General features: G+C 32.2%; 2 protein-coding genes and 1 long non-coding RNA gene across 15 annotated transcripts; 2 read left to right on the forward strand and 1 right to left on the reverse strand.

The window, feature by feature from the left end:
- The first annotated feature begins 545 nt into the window (after window positions 1-545).
- On the forward strand, window positions 546-7,198 carry LOC123207390. 10 transcript variants are annotated; one of them, XR_006500325.1, is made up of 11 exons: window positions 546-1,165; window positions 1,241-1,341; window positions 1,425-1,535; window positions 1,696-1,848; window positions 1,991-2,047; window positions 2,448-2,919; window positions 3,380-3,453; window positions 4,703-4,805; window positions 4,901-4,987; window positions 5,399-5,568; window positions 6,801-7,198. It is a non-coding gene; the product is annotated as an uncharacterized LOC123207390 (long non-coding RNA). The 10 variants fall into 10 exon arrangements; XR_006500321.1 differs by lacking the exon at window positions 6,801-7,198 and having other exon boundaries at window positions 5,399-5,665; XR_006500322.1 differs by lacking the exons at window positions 4,703-4,805; window positions 6,801-7,198 and having other exon boundaries at window positions 548-1,165; window positions 5,399-5,665.
- Window positions 7,199-12,934: 5,736 nt separating this feature from the next.
- Window positions 12,935-17,924, forward strand: LOC123207402. Of its 4 annotated transcripts, none has more exons than XM_044624798.1 (9): window positions 12,935-13,596; window positions 14,787-14,870; window positions 14,982-15,443; window positions 15,609-15,774; window positions 15,988-16,150; window positions 16,269-16,397; window positions 16,710-16,904; window positions 17,501-17,623; window positions 17,754-17,924. In XM_044624798.1, the coding sequence occupies exons 1-9, from the start codon at window positions 13,425-13,427 to the stop codon at window positions 17,859-17,861; spliced, it is 1,602 nt and encodes a 533-aa protein (XP_044480733.1). In that variant the 5' UTR covers window positions 12,935-13,424; the 3' UTR covers window positions 17,862-17,924. The 4 variants fall into 4 exon arrangements, with proteins under 4 accessions (XP_044480733.1, XP_044480734.1, XP_044480735.1 ...); XM_044624799.1 differs by having other exon boundaries at window positions 14,790-14,870; XM_044624800.1 differs by having other exon boundaries at window positions 12,938-13,596; window positions 15,639-15,774.
- A 350-nt stretch (window positions 17,925-18,274) lies between these two features.
- LOC123207401 (probable leucine-rich repeat receptor-like protein kinase At1g35710) lies at window positions 18,275-20,417 on the reverse strand. The gene has a single exon (XM_044624797.1). It carries the CDS (start codon window positions 20,368-20,370, stop codon window positions 18,409-18,411), a length of 1,962 nt encoding a protein of 653 aa, XP_044480732.1. The 5' UTR covers window positions 20,371-20,417; the 3' UTR covers window positions 18,275-18,408.
- Between the last annotated feature and the right edge of the window lie 3,328 nt (window positions 20,418-23,745).

Here is a 23,745-nt window from a genome sequence, read left to right on the forward strand (position 1 = left end):
ATTAAGTCAAACTTTCTTTAGTTCAAGTTCGTATCAGTTTAAAGAAAGAGTCAATTCTCTTAACTCGAATTCAGTTCAAATTTGAGTTAAACGAATTTGAATTGCACCAAAACGAGCTGAGTCAACTTTTGAGCTCAAACCAACTGGGTTTGGCTCCAACCCTAAACAAAATATGATTCAATTTATAACACTTTTAAGGGGTGTTTGGTTTATAGTGATCAATTTTTTATTATTAACATTACTTTTGGTTTACGAAGTAGTAAAAAATTTTGATAATATTTTATTACCAATGGTGATATAAATGTAATAGGTAATATAAAAATTAATCTGATTGCTACCTTTATCGTAAGTATTAAAAAATTAGTAAGATAACTTTGATTTTATTATAATTCTATCTTTATTAATTTTTTATGATAAAAATCTCTCTTTTTCAATTAATATAATAAGTAATATAATATTTATACTCAATAACATTTAAATAAAATAATATTTTAATAAATATAATAATTATCTATACCCATTAATCTTTTAAATAATATATTTTTACTGTAATATTTAAGTTTTAATAATAAAATAATACTCTAACCATTAGTCTCAATTGTTCCATATTTAGTGTTTCTCTTGTTTGTAAGATAACATAATGATAGTTCTTTGTATGGGCTAAGAAAGACCATGTAGATTTGTAAAATTGCGGGCCGGGCCCCTAGGCCGTGACTTTTAATGGCCCATTGACACGTCTGATTGGGCGTTCTTAAACACCAATATAAGAAGATACTAGTGCCAAGGTTGTACGTTGGTCTTCGTCAAATTCTTTACTTGGCGGGAAGGCCCAAACAAAGTTCTGGAAGTTCAGCTTTTTTTACAATGTTAGGGATTCAAGCAAGAGTTAAGAATGAAAAAAGTAGAATAAAAAAAGTAAAGCAATCATTACAATAATTAATACGACATCTGAGCAATTTACAGTTGATAATGGAGCTGCTGAAGTTGTCCAAATTCAGGCTCCATCGTCAAGTCCTAATCACCGAAGCTCGACATGTCAGAGTAAACTTTATCCATATTCAAGTCTCGCTAATCTCTATTATTAAATGATTCACTTATTTTTTATAATAAATAAATATAAGAAAGATAGCGCACGGCGACTGAACAAATTCAAGTTTTATTCGAGGTTAAGTGTTTTAAATTTATTTATTATGTGCTTGATTTCTTTTTCTGGAGGATTGACTTTGGTGTTTTTATGCAGAAACAAAAGCAAACTGAGGAGGAATATTCTAGAAAGTTACAGGAATTACAAGCGGAATTAGCTTAGTCCAAGGAATCTCTCGTCAAAAACTTGATAGACAGGTTTGTGAATTTCGTTGCCCAAGTCTTTGTAAGAATGCTTGCTGGAGATGTTTATTAATATCTTGTTTTCCTTGTTGCTATAGGTGAGTTTCCTTCAAATCGACAATGCATTGCTTGAAAACAAGCAAAAGGAGTTGAAGGAAACTATAAATAGATTGCTTCAATCTAGGGAAAGTTTCCTTAACGCTTACAAGGTTTTGTGTTTTATGATGGTTGTATTGATTTTATCATTGTTTTAGCGAACTTGAAATGTGTGTTAAACTAGTCATCGTTCTTCTTGTTATAGGATTTTCATATTATGGAGAAAGTTTGTATTGTAAATATGTTATTCAGTGATGTAATTATTTTGAGCAGGAATCTACTTGTGATGTGAAACGTTCAATTGAAACCAGAGATAGAAAGTTCAGTTTCCTATATGAGAAGATGAACTCTCACTTGAAATTATTTGATTCAATAGAAAAGGAGACATTTTCCATCAAGCAATTTGTGGATAATGCGGAACTCCTTGTGAGTGAAAAAGAGGAAGTAGGCATGTAGTTTACAAGTTTTTTCCTTTTTCAGGTGTATGCACGTCTGAATTTTAGCATAAACCACTCATCATTTTATTGAAGTTGCGGTGTAGTATTCATTTAAACTCTGCTGTTTTCAGTTGCTAGCTTAAAGAGCAAAATGGAAAAGGCCTCTTTGTTTGAAAAAGTCTTTGTTGGTAATTTCCCTATGCTATTAACTGCCTCAATTACGTTTTTATTCTATGAAAATGTTAATTTATTACTTCTATAAATGTATGTGGAAATTGTCTTTTGTATAAACTCTGTAATGACACTTGTTGATTATTCATATGATTGCTTGAGATTGTGGGAACTTGTATAATGATTTTGATTATTTGAAATTTACTGGCTAGAGTTTCACCAAGTAGTAAATATATCACACTGAAGTTAACATTTCTAAATGTGCATTAGTCCGAAATTCAGGATCATAACACAATCTATGATCTACTTATTATAGCAGTGTTCCTGAATTGTATATGCCGTTAAACATAATTGGTTGCATAAATGTGAAATTCTGAAAATAAAAGTTACTCATCACTCTTATGTCATATTATGAAGAAAAGATTTCTCTCCTGGAAAGTAAACTAAAATATGACAAGGATGAGTTTAGAAGAAAGGATAAACTTATTTCAGAACTAGAAGCTGAGCTCGAAGTGGCAAAAGTTAGTAATGACCGCCAAAGTCAGATTGAAGAGAGATCCAAAGAAGCATTACGAGATCTTTCTGTTCTTTATATTCTTAAGAATCAAGTTACACTGTCAGCCAAAGTTATTTCTTAAATTTGTGAGCTTAACCAGCCTTACCTCCAGAAAACTGTATCAGCAAAGGATATTGTCATACAAAACCTGATCTCTGAGAAAGAGGCGTGAATTTAAAATTCTATTTTCATTAAATTTCTGTGTATCTGAGTTGATGGTCTTTCTAATTATATGTTCGAATACACTATAATTGGGCCTTGTATATGGAGTTCAGGAGTTTAGGAATTCTTTTGCAGAGAATTCATGACACCGTTGCTAATATGAATCAAGAGGTCAGTCGAGGGTTAAATTCTGGCTTTTGATATTGCAATCTTTAGACTAATAGCTGCTCTAAGGTTTTATTCTTAAATCTCATGAAACTCTTATCACTGTAATTAGCCTTTTTTAGTTGATGATATCTACCTGTGCCACATTAATGGCTCTCTGAGGGAACCTTACAACATGATGGTTTACATAAATTTGAAAATTCATCTTTTATGTCTAATAGAAAGTCCTTTCTGCAATTGGGGTGATATAATCTGTCAATTTGATCAATCTGTGTAATCTATTTCTTGGTTTGATCTCTTGATTTCTATGTGAGACTTGTTTTTCCTTTTATCAAGTTTAACTTATATATAAACTCAATGGATCTCCTTCTAAAGTACCTTTTGATTCTGTAGACTTTTTCCTCTCATGACTTGCTGTGCCACTTGTCCGCTTGTTTATGTGAAAAGTAATTGATTTCTAATCCAGGATAAGAAGGTATTCCGCAAAACATTAGTGCTTAAAGGAGAGTGTAACATGGGTACACCAAACGATTATAACAGGTAAAGCATTGACAACTGCTCAAAATCTAGGGTTCAAGTTGTTGAACACTTTCCAACTTTTAACTTACTAGCATGCATTGTTATCAGACTTGCCACTGCTTCTGTAAGAAACCAGCATTCTATGTACCATAACTAATCATGTTTTATGCTGGATGGTCAAGATCAGATCATTCTGGTCCACAACTTCTTGATCATTTTCATCCATACAAGGCTGTGTTTCTTTGTGGATATGTCTTTGTCTGCATACTGTATTGTTTACATTTGACATCTTATGTTTTTCCAAAACTATAAATTGCAATTAATTTATGTAAAAAAAGAGTAATCTTGTCTAAATTCCTCGCAAGCATACTAAAATCTTAGTTTTTACGTTTTCCTAGAAGATGCAGTCTTGAATGGCAACATGGTCATAATAATACTCTTTTCCTGTCATCTTGACTAACAAATTGAAAAAATTCTCCACGACTTTTCTTTTTTTATTAATTTTTTGGCAATGTTTTATCAGGATTGTCATTGTGGAAGAAAATAGTGGAGAAAGATCACCAACTAAGTTGCCAAATATAGCTGCTTCAGATGATAGAGGCTTACTCATCTTTCTCTGTTTTTTTCTTTCACTATGCTTAGGCTTAGACTTAAGCTTAGAGTAACCAGGAACATCATCAGAAATTTCAGCTCTGATATATAATCATAATCTTGTTGATGTATTACATGTGCACTTGTGCAAAAGACAACTTAAGCTTGTTGGTGTCATAGCAGAGAACTGAATTTCTGTAAAACCTGAGTTATCTAGCAGCACAATGGGTTGGTTTAGTATATTTATTTTTCACTTTCAACAATAAATGCTTTGCCCTGCAATAGCATTTTCATAGTTAAGCAAGCATCATGATCTGTATTGGATAACAAATCAAACCACCGGTTGTGGTCGTGTGACGTTCAACGGGCTGTAGTGTGCATTGTGTTTCCCATAATGGTAGTTGCTGGCAGAGGTTCATATTAAGATTAAAGACAGCTTCCATGTGCAATTGTGGCTAACTGAAATGTGACTCTGGGAGATGTGAATCATTGTCATTTCAGATTAATAGAAGCAAATACACACACATGAAAGCTTTCCTTTGTTTCTTATGCTTGTGGCAACTATGATTTCTAATATATAGATATAAGGCCTTTTGGTTATTTTAATGTTTTTTTTTTCTTTCTTTTTTTCTTTTGTGGGTATTTTTGAATTTCAAGTTTAGTTTCACCACTATGTCAGGAGTACAAACATTTGACATTCAGTTGGAGAACAATAACTTGAAACCATTTTTGTTCTTTCATAATGAACTTGATTGGATGAGTTTCAAACCAAAGTTCATTAGGTAACAAATCGCTTCAGCCATAGATTTATTTGAGAGAATCTATCAATTGCAGAAAACTTCCAAGACTTTAACTGTTTATGTATTTTGATGTATAGGATAACTGCACTGTTCTAAGCAGCATGTAGATTCTGCGTGCTCGATGATCCAAGCAGAGAGCTCAGAAGATGCAGTTTAGAATTCCAGTAAGAGAGTTTTAAGTTTGATTTTTGGACGCTGGCTTAATTAATTGATTTTAAAGGCCGAAACATGATTGTGTATAGATATTACTACAATTTGCATTCTTATGCCTGAAACATATTATTTAATTCTTTCTTGTTATTACAAAGCATATTAACATTAAAATTCTAACCTATATTGTGACCGACATACCGGCATATATTCTAATTGGCTTGAGGATTGGATACCAATTCCATAAAGTGAACCTATATCAGGTTGGACACTAGAGAATCATCTCATTCTGCAAACATTGTAGGCTGAAGCTGCCTTTCTTTTTATTTTTTATTTTTTTATATTTTATAATTTTTCGAATAGTGATTGGAGCTACCTATGATTATTGCGTTGTTCTTGAATATTTGAACTCTTGCTGATTTCAGCCAGGCTCAGCGTGAGATCGTCTTCCTACATCGTGTTCTGATGGCGTATGAAGATGTCTGCATATTTTCTAAATATTCTAGAAGTATCAATCTGGTCAAGATTTGGGAGAGAACTGAAATGCCTGTCATTGTCATCACAGCGCATGAGGAAAACTTCAAACTTTTTGTAGGTAAGGGTCTTGTCTTGTGTTTCGGAAAGTCATTGTGGAAATGAATTGGGCTTAAATATAAATGCTATCTCATAAATGCATTTCACATTTTACAAAATTAAATGTAAATGCTATCTAGATAACATTTTTAAAGTTAAGTTGGATGCGACTCTTGAAACTGTACAACTTGTTTAAAACGTTTCCAAAATTTGTTGGCCTAATTGAAGAACATAATTCTTTAATAGGTCTGCTTAGACAATTTCACATATTTCTTAATCCGTCTGTCAAATATTAAATTGTATAGATTGGGTGATGGATATTAGTCAGACAGATTTGGGCTTTTATTGTTAAATCCTTTGTGTTTGGCCTTACGTAAGAATTACCTGTTAGTTTAAGAAAGGTCAAAAGACTTATTCCCACCCAAGGTTCAATGTAACTATAAATTCTGTCCTTCTAACTTTCAAAAACTTAAAGTTTCACTTATAAGTTATTAAAGTTAACAAAATTTATATAGTTTTAAGGATAAAATTATTATTTAACAAGTAATTTTGAAAAATATAAAATTTATATTATTTTTCCTTATAAACTTTAAAAATTAGCAACTTTTTTTAAAAGTAAACTTTGAAAATTTTTTTTTCTTAGGGTTTCAAATTTTTATATATAATTTTTAATGAATAGTGGAAAATCATGTTAGATAGGCAAAGATCTTGTGACCAATCTTGTTAACAATGGTTTATGATGGAAATGAGAGATCATTAGAGATGGAGATGATAACGGGAAAAAACTCTTTAGTTTTGAAAGAAGGAATGTAATTTTTTAAAATTAAAAAATTTGAGATAGATATATAATTATTAATTTTTAAAATTTATGAGAAAATATATTATATATGTTTTGTATTATTATTAAAATAATATCTTAAAAATTTTATTAAAAATTTGTTTATGAATAAGATTTTAAATTTAAAAAAAAAAAAAGTAAATGGATGTTACATCATACCTAAGGGGAACAAGTCCTTTTAGTCCTCAAAGTTTTTCTTCAATGGTTTTATCAACTTTTTTGGTGGATGTGTAACTTTTTTTAATATCAATTGGATCATTAATGAGTTTTTTTTTTTTTAAGTAAATATATTAAGAAATGAGACTTTAAGTCTTCACGTGTTTAGCCTTTTTTCTTTTTTTTAAATAATCATCCATTAGTTTCGAAAATGGACAAATCGATAGATTGATTATTCAGGTTTTGATTTTTATTTCTAGGAAAATTCGTGTTGCGGAGAGGGACGAGAGAAACAGATTTTTGTATAGCGCGAAGCTAGCTAGGCCTATAGCTATAAGAAACAAGAGTGGATGGGCATTTGGTTTTGGGCCTCTTAAATTGAGAGGTTAACAGGGACGGCACGTTACCTGACCGCTTCCCCAAAAATCAATTAATATCTTTCTCAGAGTCTGAGCCACAAGTCAGGGTCAGGGGAGCATTCAGTTCTGAAAACCTGAAATTAAATTTTCTACTGACAGCCCAGCGTCTTTTAAACAGTTTTGTCAGTCAATGTTCAGGTGTACTATCTTTTTACTCTTTTTAACGTTGATTGTTTGAGTTTAAGCACAAGGCAACTCAAGCCAGGTTAAAACAAATGAGTTAAGGACAATTTCGAACAGCTGTTCTCAGATAGAGACACGTACAAATTTAATAGCAAAATTAAAAAAGGAAAAAACCCCCCACCAGACACTGTGGTCTGGTGGGTTTTCATGGTCACCGGCTACTCAGACTCGTTCAAATGGGTGGGTTGGGTTTACTTTGAAGTTTTGGATTTAGTGTAGTCAAAGCAATGGCAAATATGATTAGTTTTTGAAAAGGCTCCATAGCGTTAGACAAAGATCCGAAAATTCCTGTGATAATAAACAAGTTGTAGACTCTCTTACTTTTTATTTGTCAAATAAGTGGAAGCATCAATTATTCGTATTTTGAATATGTTATTTTAAATTTTTAAATTTAAAATATATTAAATATATATTTTTTTATTATTTTTTATATTTTATATTTTTTAAATTATAAAAATATTATTTATTTTTTAATTAATTATCATAATATTATAATTATATAAATTAAAATTTTTAATTTTTTGTTATTCAAATCTTTAACCTCTTCTAATGATTTTTTACAATGATTAAAATTTGATTATGTATTATGTTATATTATGTTTAATAGTCATTTATATACTTTACATTTTAATTATTGAATATAAAATTTATAAAAAATATTAAAATTATGATTGATATTGTCATATCTTTATAAATGTATTATTAACTATATGTTGTATTAAACACGTATATATATGTTCTATATCCTTTTCGAATCCGAATTTTATGACTTTTATTTTATAAACATATTTTTTTACTATTTATTATATTATACCTCTATAATTTTCATATTGTTTTCTTCTGTTTTCGTATTTACTAACTAGATGTATTTGTACAAATTTTTTTTATGAAAAAACTTTATTTGGGTTAGATCAGATTGAATATATTATTATTGCATTAAACAATGTAAAAGTTTAATATTGAAATATTAAAAAAGGGATTTGAATGCTTACTCACAATTTTGGAATTTATCTTTATTACTACTCAAACCATCTTCTTGGGGGCTATTTGTACCAACTTCATTTGTGCCAATTTCCATGGTTGATTACTTGCACTCTACTGATGATTATTGATTACATGTGAAGGCAGTTTTTTTATTCTTGCCTTTGCTCTACAAAGGAAGGTCAGTCAAGGTACCTAATATTTGAAGGAAAGCCACGCAATTCCAACCAATCAATTGTGTTGAGAAAATATAACATTGTTCTGAGAGTGATATATTTGGACTTCTTTTTTCCTTATTTCTTACTTTTAAACGAGAGAAAAGGTCATTACTTGTACTGCAAAAATTAGTGGAAACCATGGCATGCCCTTCATTTGTAAAATATTATTAGAAACCCATCAAGGGCCCCTTTGTTTCTTCCCTAAATTTATACACCTTAAAATAGAATACGATGTTAATACAATAGAAGTATATATACTTATTTTGGATATATAAATATGTATATATTTAATATGTGTTACTATGTGAATAAATAATTTTAAATTAAAAATAAAGTAATATTAAATTATATAATAACATATATAAATATATATCTATTTATGTACCTAAAATAAATATATATAATATTACTCATATTGGTAAAGAAATTCATATTCTTGGAACTTACCTCTCTACCTATCACTCATTTCTTTATATCTAACAATTCACAAACGCTTTCTAATTTGCTACTTCTTTTGCCCCTTAAGCCTTGTTTTTGGTTGATGGGCATCTCAATCTAAATCTCATGATCTTAATCATTGATCACTCATCTACTCACAATATGGGTCCCATGCCAATTCATATCCACTGATATTTTTCTGTCTACTTTTAATCTATCAATTATTGACTAAGTGTTTAATTTAATCATCAATTATTTATTTGATAAAGAATTTGTAATTAGGTTAGCTAACTAGGTTGATGTGTCAGTATCTTTATACTTGTTTTATAAACAAGTAATAAAATTCTAATCATTATGGATATAACTAATTTAATTATTTGTTTTAAAAGGACTTGAAATTAGTAGGTGGTAACAATATAACTAATTTAATTATTTGTTTTAAAAGGATGTGAATTTACCTATTTATGTGCATTGTCACATGTGATGTGATAGAACTCTTTAATCAAACTCATGGTAACAATATCCAAGAGATAACAACATGTCTGTGCCAATTTACTTAGTGATTGGATATATTATCTATCTATGTATTATCCATCAACTCCATTATTCTTTTAAGCAATCTTTGCGAGTAAGACTTTTAATTGATTCGTTCGTTTATCAAATTCAACAGCTTACTTCCTTTTAAGTCTAAAGAGCTTCCTCAGTTTGATCAGTTGAGAACATAACTAATCAAACTCGTTCTCCCTATTTAGTAGACATTGCTCTTGGGTGGCACGTTCAACCGACAAAGCCTTGACCTCACCTTTAAGGCTTTGATTAGTAGCCTCAAGCTTCTGTTGCTTGACTAGGAGATGTCTTTTAAGAGTTGCTAGATTTTCCTTAAGTGGGCAATTTTTTCACTCATATTTATTACTATCCAAAATGATAGGATACACCTCATTATAGAGGAAAGGTTAACATGCTCAGAACTTGTGGGTAAAATCAAAGAAACAATTAGACAAATGCTTGGAAGAAAACAAAGGAAAATTAAAGAGAGAAAGATACAATGAACTACCTAGGTGTCATCCTTAACAAGCTTTTTAAGCTTTGCAAGCACGACTATTCCCCGAAGCTACACCTAAGCTTGCTCAAAGATGCACTCCCTCATCATTGAGGCTATCAGAGCGAGTTTATAACATATCTCAACACTCGACTTAGTTTCTTGAGACTGAGAAGAAGAAGAAGTGTACATGCCTTATTCGAGGTGTGAGTTGCTTACATGAGGCTACCCTAAACGACCATGTTCAACAACACATGGTCTCTTCTCTGGCTCCAAGGGCCTTTTTTTCTTGTGTATACCTAGAAAGTGAGCTCTTTTCTCTCTTACATGTCGGTGCCCCTACACTAACATACTAACAAAAATATTCTCCAAAAAACTAGACTCTAAGAGAAGATCTAGACTATGATCTCTTCAAATCCATTGTTGGTGACCTCAATATATACGAGAAAAATAACCAACTCAACAAGTATATGACATTAGTCCACAAATTTCTTATACATCAAACCTAATGAGAAGCACAACTCATAAATCCTAATAATGTGTTTTCACTTTGATAAACACCAGAAACGTTAGAATTTACTTAGACACTATTCTTAGATATTATATAAGATACTATATTCTAACAATACTACATCAAGAAACACAGACAAATGAAGTTGAGAAAAACTCACATTTGGAATATCAAATGTAGATAATACTTTGACAATGAGGTCAAGAGAGATCAATTTGATAGAAAATGTTAGGGTGTCAAAGATATATAAGAACTTAAAAAAAGTCTAGGGTAAAGAAGTCAAAATATGGTCATATTTTTATAAGTTATTCGAGATTATTGAACAAGAAGTTATCTCTACCATTAAATTTAAAGAAACGACTGGCACTTGTGACATATTATATGCAAGATGCAAATGTTATCATCACAACATTCTACTACCTTACCCTAAGTCTTCAGGTGTTGTCCATTTATATAGAAATGCAAAGAGTTTCTAAAATTTTACTCACATTATGGAAACAAGGGACAATTGTTATGGAATAAACTCTTCCTTGACCAAACTTATAAAACCGATACCCAAGAGACAACTAGCCAACACTAAATTAATCGTTTAGTGATCGAATATGTTGTCTACCCACACATTAACTAAGAATGTGGATAAAAGTTTTTTCACCCAAATATAACGAGGAGAACACAATTTGACAATTTAACTCTTTAATATCTATAAGATTATCTTTTTATTTCAACCCATGTCAATAATTATAAGAAAGTAATCACTTTTATCAAATCATGATTATGAAACCGATGCAATTATCTTATTCCATAAAATTATAATAAGAAGAAAAAAAATATATGGATTTATTGTTGTATAAGGATAGCAATGTAATCATACCTATTTGTACTACAAACATAAAAGATTTTATAGAGGGAGGAATGACATACTGGAATCTTCTCAGTAATTTTTTTATTACTTATCGATATTCTATCGAATTTTTTCAAAAATATAAATAATATAACTATAGACGTATACTCCAAAGCAGTAGATCACCTTAAAAATATTTTGTTTTTAATATTTACTTACATAATCTCTTTCATTCATCATTAATTCCACTCATCACCCTAAATGGTTGACATGAAATTACTTTATTAATGTTAATTGTCTTTATTTTCTTCTTGCATAAGACCTAGTTTTACATCCTCTCATTGGTGTACCAATTTTTGCATCAACACATATCATGTGCATATCTTAATATATTTATGATATCAATAAAACAATATACATAAATAATGATATATCACCATACGATTGGATATTGTTTGATCTTTAATTTATAATTATCCAATCACATAGTGACATATTATTATTTGTACAGATAACACTACTTTTCATGGTGTAACACTATTCAATTGAAATTATTTGTGACATGTATATTGAAATCATTTGGGTTGTTTGTGACATATTTAACCTTTCTTGTTCACTTAACCCATTTAATTAATTATGTCATTAGGTACAACCTACAACCAAATCAATTTAAACTCATTAAATTGTGTCAAAAATCCCCATGCCTATTGATTAGATGTGAAGTATGTATTAGCTTTGTATATCTTTTTTAATAAAATTATGTATCTACTTTGAGTATACAAATAAATATATATTTATATATATTATTATACGATTAGGTGAATCTAAATTAAGGATCACATAATAACAGACATAAGTATATACCCATTTAAGTACTTAAAGTGACTGCGTATAATATTGTTTATTTTTCTTCTTCCGATAAGGTAATATCCAATTCACATAATATTTGGTACAACAATATTTTATATATATATATATATATATATATATATATATATATATATATATATATATATATATATATATATATATATATATATATATATATATATATATATATATATATATATATATCAGTTTTAAGTAATTAATTAGACATTTGAATGATATGTAATCATTATTTTACCTTTACTTTAAAATTATTCAATTATATAATAATACTTAATTAAATATTTAAACAATAAAACTATACATACATATTTTTAGTTTATAATTTAAGTATATAAATGATATCTCATAAAGTGATTATATGATTATTAATTAAAAATAAAATAATATTTAATTACATAATAACATATCATCTGTAAATTCAAATTATATAAAAAAAGTAATATTATGCGTACATATTTTAGATACACAAATATGTATATATTTATATATGTTATCATATAATTATATGATTAAATATTATTTTATTTTTAATTCAAAATATCTAATAACATAATAATTCATATAAATATATATATATTTATATATTTAAAATGTTGATAAAAAAAATTACACCATCTAACATTGAACGTTTGGTAATATGAACCAATGTGAAAAGTAAAATGATAAAAGGGTTACGTCAGCCGACCAATCACATTGTAATTGCAGATTCGGCCGACCTCGTATTTTTTACCCATATTCTCCCACGCTTCGTTGTCGTATTTTATACAATTTTGTTACATAATAAAACAAATATTATAATAATTATATTTTTATTAATACGAAAAGTGAAAACTTAGGTTAAAAACATAATAATAAATTAGGCAGATGAAAATAAGGTTACAACGGAACGGATGGGAAAAGCGAGGTTATTTATAACCGTTTTACTATAAAGTTCGACAACTAACGTGAAATCTAAGCAAATTATCACCGTCACAGCAACCACCGCATCCGGGGGTGGGCTAACCGTATGCAGCCACGTGGGGCATGATTTTCTTAAATGAGGTCCCACTCAACTTCTGGGAAGATTAACAGGTGCCTTGCGCGGACGATCACCAACAATTGCCGTCACTCACTCGCTTGTCCTTTTTATTTATTATATATAGAATTTGACTTTGAGAGATTGCGAAACAAATTTACGATTTTTATTGAATGCTTTGTTTTTGTAAAAATGTCTCTTTAAATTAAAACAGCCTCTTCTTTGAAGTTATTAGGTAGTTTCGTGTGTTTCTACGGAGTCTGTTTATTCGGTTTTGTCGTTGAGAAATCAATGTTGTTTGTGATGGTGATTTGGTGATTGATCTTTGAGCCTGTGTGTGTGAGAGAGATGGGAGCTTGTGTGTCGAAGCCGGAGGGGTGTGTTGGTGGAAGATTGAGGTCGTCCAAGAAGAAGAACCGCAAAAGGAAGAAACGAGTGTCGTCTCGCTTATCTGATGGATCACTTGAACACCCTGCACCACTTGATCGCCGTTCATCTTTCTGCAACCCCGCTTTGCAAGGTCTTTTGTAATCTTCCTCTTTATTGACTGGTTTTCTGTAAATTTTGCTTTTTTTTAATTTGATCAGTCGCGTTTTTACTCTCAAATGTGATATTGGATTTTTTTTTTAATTGATTTTGTAAGAATCTGAAGTTTCCATTTTTTATTAAAAAAAAGTAGTTCTTGAGAAGCAGGGTCAACCGCAATTCTGTTTACACACAGCAGATTTTTTTGTTACCGAGATTGTGCAGATTTGAATTAAATTGTTATTTTTGTGATAATTAGAAAGATGGGGCCTGATATTTAGTAGATAGGAACGGACTGATGCGCATTTTGTTTTTGGATACTGATTCATTTCAAAGGTTCTTTCTGAGATTATTAGTATGTTTATCACTCAATCGGAGCCCTGAGAGGTGGCTTTACACAATGTACCTCTAAAATTTTTGTGATCAAAGTGAAATTTCTATTCTGGATCTTGAGGTAGATTGTGGCATAATCTGTCATGGCATATCTCGTCAGTAGTAGTAGTTTGTAATATTACCGTGTTCTTGATGTGCTAAACTCATTGGGTGGTTCTAATCTCCTGACTGAACAAAGAGGTTTGTGAGGTTGACCACATAAGGTCTTCAAAATGCACTAGAGACTTTGTAACAATGCTGTTGTAAAACTCATGCCAGGATTTGACTAGTTGGCTGCCTGTTGTTCTTATGTGTCATTCTGGGTTTTGATGATTTCTTTGTTTCGATGGGAGGCGTTCTTCATGATATTTGATAAGTTTACATTTGAAATCCATCATACATGATCTTTTTCTAGTTCTACATCATCATAATTTTTTCAAGCTATGAGAAAGCGTTAAATAAAATTCCTCAATATTGTTGTCGGTTTAACTTCATATTAACCTTCATGTTAAAGTTCAAAAGACATACTTTGAGTATAACTAGCCTCTGATGGATGTTTTGTTGATGCACTTGTTAATTGTTATACTCTGTGGTGCCTATTAGAAATTTATATCTTAAATGTTGTGTCTAGATTCCTTTTGAGTTTATTGCTTCAATCATGCTTAACTTGGAATTTATATTAGAAAAATTATATTTATCCATTATCTTAATAATGTATTTCTCAGTTCTTGGTTCTAGGGAAACATATATGCTGTTTCTCTTATGTCTGTTTATTAATATATTTTTTATTTTGTTACTTTGCGAGTCCTTCAGCAGGAAGTCTTGATGAAGCTTGGTTTGATACAGCTGCAAAATTTGAGTCTGATTGTGATGATGATTTTCAGAGTGTGCAGGATGGTAAGATATATGGGGATATCAGATGTCTATTTTATTTATATTTTATTTTATATTTTTCTGATTAATCTCTCATGTATAATTAAAGTTAGTGTGTCTACCTTTGAGATGCAGATGTGTTATCTCTAAACGGTTCTGAAGGATTGTCTAGATCAAGTAATGCTTCTCCTAGAGATGCTAATTATCGAGCTGATCAGTTGCTGAGGCCAGAGGACTCATCAGCGGGAAATTCTGCTCGCAATTCTGTCAGTGAGGTTGGCAAAAATTCAAATATTCAGGTCCCAAGCTCTCGTAATGTTGATCCCCAATCAAAATCAGATGGGCTTTCTAACGAAGGAAATCAACCTGTGTTCCTTGATGAGATCACACCCTGTGTGGATGAGGCTTCTGGCAAGGATGATGGATTGTTGGATAATTGTGGGATTCTTCCTAGCAACTGTTTGCCTTGTCTTGCTTCTACCGTTCCCTCAGTTGAAAAGAGAAGATCACTAAGCTCTAGTCCACCAAGGCCATGGAAAAAGGCTGCTTCAAAGCTTTCCTTTAAATGGAAGGATGCACATGCTAATGCTACTCTATGTGAGTGTTTTATACCACTTTTATTGAAGCTTATCGTCTGAATACATTTTTGAGTTTGCAATAGTTAATTTAATTGGTGGTAGTTCTTGGTGTTTATAAATCTGAACTCAAATAGAAATTTTAATTAGGTTATTTATTATTATTATTAATTATCATTATTAGTAGTTTGTTTTGTCTTTCGCAATTGTATTTCAGTTTCTTCAAAGAGGCTTCTGTCAAGGCCAGTAGCAGGTTCTCAAGTACCTTTCTGCCCTGTAGAGAAGAAGATGCTTGATAGTTGGTCACAGATTGAGCCAAATTCTTTTAAAGTTCGAGCTGAGAATTACTTCAGGTTAGTCTGCAAGAAATTTTTTTATTTGGTGTGAGAATGTGTGCCTGAATTTGTTTGCTATTTCAAAGTAATGCTTCTATTTAATAATAGTGAGCATTATATTTATTGAAAGTTTCAGACTTCTAATGCGGGACTTCACCTAGCCAGTGTTCTCTTGTTTTGCAATACCTGTTTTTTCTAACTTCAGTTGGCAATAAACTTTTTATATGATAGGGACAAGAAGAAGGATTTTGCTCATAACTATGCCGCATATTATCCATTTGGTGTTGATGTATTCTTAGCTCAGCGAAAAATAGATCATATAGCTCGTTTTGTGAAACTTCCTGCAGTTAGTTTGAAAGGGAAGCTTCCACCTATCCTTGTTGTAAATGTCCAGGTATCTATTTCTACTTAGACATGCTTTTAATAACTAAATGACTTTTTTTATTAATTTAATTCAAGAATGTCTTGTTTTAATTATCATGTTTGATACTGACTTTTTATGGGCTCTGCAGGTTCCGTTATATCCTGCCGCAATTTTTCAAAATGAAACTGATGGTGAAGGAATGAGTTTTGTTTTGTATTTTAAGCTTTCTGATAGTTACGCCAAAGAACTTTCACCACATTTCCAAGAAAATCTCAGAGTAAGTTGCAGTCTCTAATAAATCTCAATACCATTCTGTTATTGCCTATAGATGTCAAACTTCAACAATGATATTCCTGAGTTACTGATCAGGTTAATCATGCATTAGAATATTCACTGTGATACACTGTTGTTTTCGGTATACTTCTCGACTGTCATGCCATGGGCTTACAGTTCTTGCATCATTACATTTTTTTTTTTTCCATTTTTCCAACCTGAAAGTGGACCTCGATTTTTCTGATGTCAAACATATAAGATCCTTCTGTAGTTACACATCTCAGTTTAGCTGATATAGAAGCCATTTGTGAAACAGAGGTTAATTGATGATGAGGTTGAAAAGGTCAAAGGCTTTCCTGTAGATACAATAGTACCTTTCCGTGAAAGGTTGAAAATATTGGGCCGTGTTGTGAATGTGGAAGATCTTCATTTGAGTGCAGCTGAGAGAAAACTTATGCAGGCATATAATGAAAAGCCTGTTCTTTCACGCCCACAACATGAGTTTTTCTCTGTAAGTCCATATCTAACTCATATTTATTGGTTTAGAGTGAATCATCATGTATTTTTTTCTATTTTATGGTTAGCAAGACTTGAGTTTATATCGAACAAGGAGATAACTTTATGAACTCCTTTTTAAAATGAGTCAAATGCATCAGTATTTAGTCTAGTTGGTTAGATCTCTTGTGATGGGGCAAAAGGTTTAGTGATGTAATCCTTCTCATACCAACTTTAGACAAGTGTCATTTAATTTTAGGTTTGGGTTGGGTGCCTTGTTTTAAAAAAAACATAATTTCTTCTGAAGTTTGAATTGCTTTAATGATGCGTACCTAAATTATTGATGATTCTTATCTGTTTTTTTGGCAACAAGTTGTTGCTTGCCAGCATATACCTATTCAGCTACTAAATGGATGAGTTTGACTTAACCAGAGCAAATTAACCTTTTGGATGATTTGCAATAATGCATCAAGTCCTAGCAGCATAATTTTTGTTGTGAGGGATGAATAAAAGATGTACTGACATAGTTTTTCTATAATCTCCTTCATAGTCCTTTTCTTTTAGTCTATGGGGTCACTATTTACTAGACTACTCACTATTAATTTTTTACAGGGAGAAAATTACTTCGAGATCGATATAGATATGCACAGATTTAGTTACATTTCTAGGAAAGGTTTTGAAGCATTTTTGGACAGACTGAAGCTGTGCGTCCTGGATGTTGGCCTCACAATTCAGGCATGACATTTTATTTTTGTCAAAAGCAAGATAAATAGATTTTTGGCTCATAAAACTAATATTACTTTTATTTGCTAGCTTTAAATTTTCTTTTTCTTCTTGTTGTACTGATATCTGAATCTTAAACCAGGGGAACAAAGTTGAAGAGTTGCCAGAGCAGATCTTGTGTTGTATACGGTTAAATGGTATTGACTACAGTAATTATCAACAACTGGGGCACAGTGAAGAGGCCCTCTGATTATAAGTTTGCGAAAACAATGCAAGGATGAAAGCAGCATTCAATGAAAAATTAATTTCCACAGATATTTCTTTTGCATTTTGTTTGGTACTGGATAAATTTTTCAATCCAATAATCAGGGGGGTCAGTGGGAACTGCACGCCAGTCTTGCACACACTGAAGTCAGGTTTATCGCCTGATAATATTTTCACAGTACATTGATAAGTATCGGCTTATAACCCAGAAACAGGCACGTAAAAGGAATGTCTAAAAGAATGTATGTTCGAAGAGAGAACCCAATCACAGCTTATCACATAGTCCTTCGCATAGTATCTCCCTCTGTAATTGAATACTAATTTTCACGTTCGTGCTAGTGAAAAAATCAAGTGATGCATGATTAACATCTTTTGAGTTGCTTGTTTGTACACAATTAGTAGACTAAGAAGATTAGTCGGATCAAATGATTTGCAAAACGGTTACATGTAATACAGTTGTGATATCAGGATATGAAGAAGAATGAAGAACAGGTCGTTCTAAGATAAAGGCTATAACTTGAGAAGGTAATACATCAATTTGTGGGGACAACGGATTTTACTAAAGCTTTAGCTTTACAGGGAGAAAGGGGCCTGCCGCATAATTTGTTGCCAGAGTAGGAGCTTTCAGGAAAGTTACTCAGTGGAGTGCCTGCAGGAATTTCCCCCACCAAAAGATTGTCTGATAAATCCAATTCCTTCAACTTTCTCAAATTCAAAAATTGTCGCGGTATTTTTCCACTAAACTGGTTTTTCTGCAGCTTCAGTGTCTCTAATAAGCTTTCATTTGCAAGAGTGTTGGGCAACTCAAAACCTAATTTATTGTGGCTCAAATCTAGATCTCTCAGTGATCTCAATCTCCCTATGGAAATGGGTAACCGCCCTTTGAGAAAATTATGTGATAAGTTGAGAAACTGAATCCCAATTTGTCCTTCACCCATCATCTCTATTCCACTTGAAAAGCTGTTGGCTGAGAGATCTATGTATGTCAGTGAACCACCAGAAAACCTTTGCCCTATCTCAAAAACCTGACTTATTGGACCGGTTAGCTTATTCGAGTGGAGATCAAGTACACCCAAGTCCTGTAAGTTAGTAATTGTATTGGGGATCTCTGAAACAAGTGAATTCCATGAGAGATTCACAGAGTAGAGCTGAGTGAGGCTTCCAAGCCATGCCGGTATGCTTCCCGTCAGATGGTTAGCTGATAAATCCAGTTCCTGTATTGGACTGGCAGTATTTCTTAAGAACTCAGGAATTTTTCCCTCGATTCCAACTCCTGCCAAGAGTATTCGGGAAAGAGATGGCAATTCTGCTAACCATCTTGGGATTGAAGAGAGGTTTAATGGGTTAAACGATAGATCAATTGTTTGAAGATTTTGCAGGGAAGACATCTTGTTAGGCAGTGGCCCATTAATCAAGTTATGAGAAATACTAAAAATCAAGAGTCTAGAGAGTTGACCGATTGATTTTGGTATGTGGCCAGATAGCTGGTTTCCATAAAGATATAACTCTGTCAAATCTTGTAGGTAAGCCAAACTAGCTGGAATCGCTCCCTGAAGCTTGTTATTCGCCAGGGAGACTCTCTGGAGGGATACAAGAGACCCGAAATTCGGTGGTATCCGTCCTGTAAGGTTGTTATTATTCAGTCTTAAGAAGCTGAGGGAACGCATTAGGCCATAGCTAGATGGAAATGGAATTGCCCCTTCAAGATAGTTATCATCCAAGTAGAGGACTGAAATAACAGACAGATTATTCACTGAAGTTGGAATTTTTCCTCCTAAGAGATTGCTTGAGAAATCAAGTTCTTCCAATATCTGTAATTCACCAATCTTTTCTGGCATGTGGTCATAGAAATTATTGCTATGAAGATCCAAACGTACCAGATTTGTCAAGTTAACGAATGAATCCGGTATCTTACCAGTGAATTGATTTGAATACAGAAACAGCTCATTGAGATTTTGTAGATTGCCCAGACTTGAAGGGATGGCTCCAGATAATCCATTTTCGTGTAAGTGAAGTTCTTCAAGTTTCGAAAGATTCCCAATGCTTTCCGGGACTGGGCCACTTAACTTGTTGCCATAGAGATGGAGTTTCCGGAGTTTTTGAAGGCGAAAACCAATAGATGTTGGGATTGTTCCAGCAAGACCGATGAGTCCTCCAAGATCAAGGACTTCAAGAGAGGTGAGAAGTGTTAATGAAGGAGACAGCGAGCCTTCCATCCGCGACTGAAAGACAAAATCATCCGTGGAGATGAATCCTGGAAGATGAATTTCAGTCACTCTACCAGTCATATTATCACAAGAAATGCCTTCCCAGCCGCAACAACTTTGCCCAACCCACTTGGCTAAACGCTCGGATGTGTCAATTTGAATTCCAACCTTGAAGCTAGTTAGCCCATTCAGATCATTGGAGTTGCATACATCACCTCCATTGATGTTTCCCTCTCCAGCTGCTATGACAGTGAACACTGCAACTATTAACAGCAACTGATAACCCATTTTCTCCGAATTGCTGAATGAGATTCTTGCTTACTCTCACTGGTACAATTTTCTGATATTTGGATTTGAAATTGATTGCGCATGTTAAGGACTGAAATAAAGGGAACAACTCAGAGATGTCAAAGATATATTGCTTTCTGCTTTTTCTTTGTTTGTTTGTTTCTTTTTTTTTTAACTTCTCTTTTCTCTTTTGCATTAATATGTCTGAATCATGATGTCCATGCTTGTGGTTAAAGGAGTCAATGGAGATCACAGTTTTGCCCATTAAGTTAATTCGTAAAAAAATGAAGAAATTTCTTCACCCAAGTTTCATAATGATTAAAGTAATCCTCATTTCTTTTCATGATGTTCAAAAGGTCCAAAACATTTTCCCTAAGAAGTTGCTATTATTCAACTGAACTACAAGCAAGCCCAAGTAGTCTGTATGGGTAATTTAAGTGTCAAAGGAGAGGGATTCTAAGTAGAGAGTAAGAGTTCAAATTTTCTAACATTTTCTAGGGTCTCCGAAATATCTAATCCACTGCCTGCCTTCAGTCCATCGAGTTTGACAATTTAGATGCACATGAGTTGATACTCTTTTGTTCTTTCAAGGAAACTTTCATCTTCTTAGATTCCTGGTGGTCCTAGCGCTTAAAAAATGGATTTCCACCATTTTTATTCACCCCAGGAACTGACATGTATGTATATTTTAGGAACTTCAAGAAGGTTCTTATAGTCGTCAGCATTGTTAAAAAAGAAAAGAACAAAGTTCTTGATTTCCGTGGGGAGTTTGGACAAAAATTTGAACAGAGGAAGAGATCTCTGATCCATATAATCGGGTAATTTGTAAGTATTATTCTAATAAACATTAAACAGAAGAGAAAAAAATTTAAAGATTGAGATTCAATGGTCAATTTTGATGCCCCTCCAAGCACTCGAACCAATGTATTTATGTCCATATTTTAGTCTTTGAACTAGTATTCTGCTATCATCTAAATAAATAGGTCTTATTGGTAGACCTGTCAAACAATATAGAATCATCAACGATTTCTGCAATGCAACAAATTACCTCCAGGCTTTGGAATCTATTTGAAGATGTGAAGCATGTGTTTGTTGAATGCGCATGAGAAAAGTTTGCTAGATATCTAATTGAGCTGATTTTTAGTGCAGTTAGCACTTTAAGTAAAACTAAATTTATGTTGAGTTCTTGGCATGGCGTGGCATCGCATCATTTGCTCTGTTGCAATTCTAATTCATAAGCAAACAGAGCAAATGATGCTCTCAGTCTTTCTGCTAAGCATGAATTACCAGTAGAGATCTTATCCAATGGCAGCTACAGCATCAATGGCTCTAGCTATAATGGTTTTAATAATAACTTGATGTAAGTGGCCTTGGCTAGGGATGCAAAAAGCATCTCAAACTGCATATCCAGATAAAATTGCATACAAGGCAAACAGTTATTCCAAACTTTAAATACCTACAATAAGCCAGTTGATGAGCCGAAATACGTGTTTCCCTCTGTACCTGCTATAGTCCATAAGGACCCAGAGGCCTTGGCCCTTCCTTTATCTCAACCCAGAAGTTTTAGTCATTAGAAAGAAACAGTGGAACCACTGTTTCTGTTAATGTCGTTAAAAAGAATAGTTGCAACCCTTTCTCCGCCCACAGACATCTCAGTTGCAATGTTTGCCATCCTACTCAATTTGGAAAATAGTTCCTTAATGGATTTAGTAATTATTGATGTGTGAATCTGCACCAACCCGATAATGTTAAGTGTGACTGAATGTGATGAGATTGCAATGGAGACCATCCGTATCTGTGTGAAACACAAACCAATCAAACAAATAATGCAAAAAAAGAGTTTTTAAGTGGTTAAACCGTCTGGCCAATACTTATTTTTACTGTAATGATAATAGTTTTTTGTTTATAATGTGTTTATTGGAAATAATTACAAGGGGTGTTTTTATAAAGAGAATATTTAGAAGAATTTTGGAGAGAATTCCAAATGTTGATTTTGTTTTGAAAATTATATAAAAGACTGCCTAAAGGAGCGCCAGAGAAAAAGATCCAAAGATGGTTGGCTTGCTCCAAAGATGTTGCCTTGCATATTTGGACCGAAAAGAAGAAAAAAGTCCACCACACACCCCACCCCCCACGGCCCCCCCAAAACTTACAAAGTGACCGTCCTTTTATAGATCAAGGAGAAGAGAACAAATATGCAACTATTGAAGCACATGGGACTCAACACCTTTGCCGATAGGAACGACACATGTTCCATCAGGATTAAGGAAAGGCCAAAAGACTTGTTTCCATTTCAGTTTTACTACCTTAATTTTAAAAACACAATAAAAATCAATTTTTTTTTTATAAAAATTATAGTTAAAATTAAAAATAAAATTATTATTTATTAAAAAAAATTTTAAAATTAAAATTTTATCATATTTTCTTTTTTAAATTTAAAAATTTATAATTTTTTAATCTAAAATTTAAAAAATAATCATTATACCTTAAATTTTTCTTTTTTTCATAAACAATGATTCATTATCTCTAACTATCAATTGTTATCTCTCTTGTCTTATCATTCTCTTCTGGTCTTTAAATTTTCAAACAATTTCCTCTGGATGTTATTGTTTGGATTTAAGAAATAATGTTGACATTCTGTATTTTTGGTGATTCGGATCACAGAATCATTACGGTGACAATTCTTTCTCAGTAAGTAAACTGGTCACAGGTCATGCATCTTACTCAAAGGGGACACGTAGGCACATCTAAGCGGCTATGTTTTCTCTATACTAAAGATGGGAATACCTTACTCGTTGCACGTAGACCAGAGGTCACATCCACAAACTTGGGGATGCCTCGCTTATTGGTATCTTATCAGCGTGAGTCATCCATATACACGGGGCATGAGTTGTCTGCATGCTCACCGCTGTGTGTTCAATAAAAATTTAAAAAATATCTATCTAATTATCGAAAAATTCTTGTCAGTATAACAGTAACATTGGTACTAAATAAGTTAGCCCAGTTCAATATAAAAACTTTTAGATATTCCAAATGTAATGGCACTTGTTTTGGAGCTTCTGTTTTTTCCCAGTAATGCATATAGGTAACAGAGATAATCTGATTCTAAAAATGGCTTTAGCCAAATAGTATTGCTTACTATCTCACAAAAACCATTTAAATTCCTCTTTAAAATGAAGCATTATACATATACAAATGAGAAAGAACTCAAATTGTTTACACTAGAACAGGATCATTTTCTCCAATAATCGCAATTAAATTTTATTATGAACAATATTAACTCCCTCAAATTCTCATCTTTCCAAATCATACATCTTCTGGTAATTAATCCCCTTATTAATAATACAGTTCCATTTGTGCATAAAAACCCAAAAA

This window comes from Mangifera indica, unplaced genomic scaffold (assembly GCF_011075055.1).
Source record: "Mangifera indica cultivar Alphonso unplaced genomic scaffold, CATAS_Mindica_2.1 Un_0075, whole genome shotgun sequence".
In the NCBI taxonomy this organism is placed as follows: Eukaryota; Viridiplantae; Streptophyta; class Magnoliopsida; order Sapindales; family Anacardiaceae; genus Mangifera; species Mangifera indica.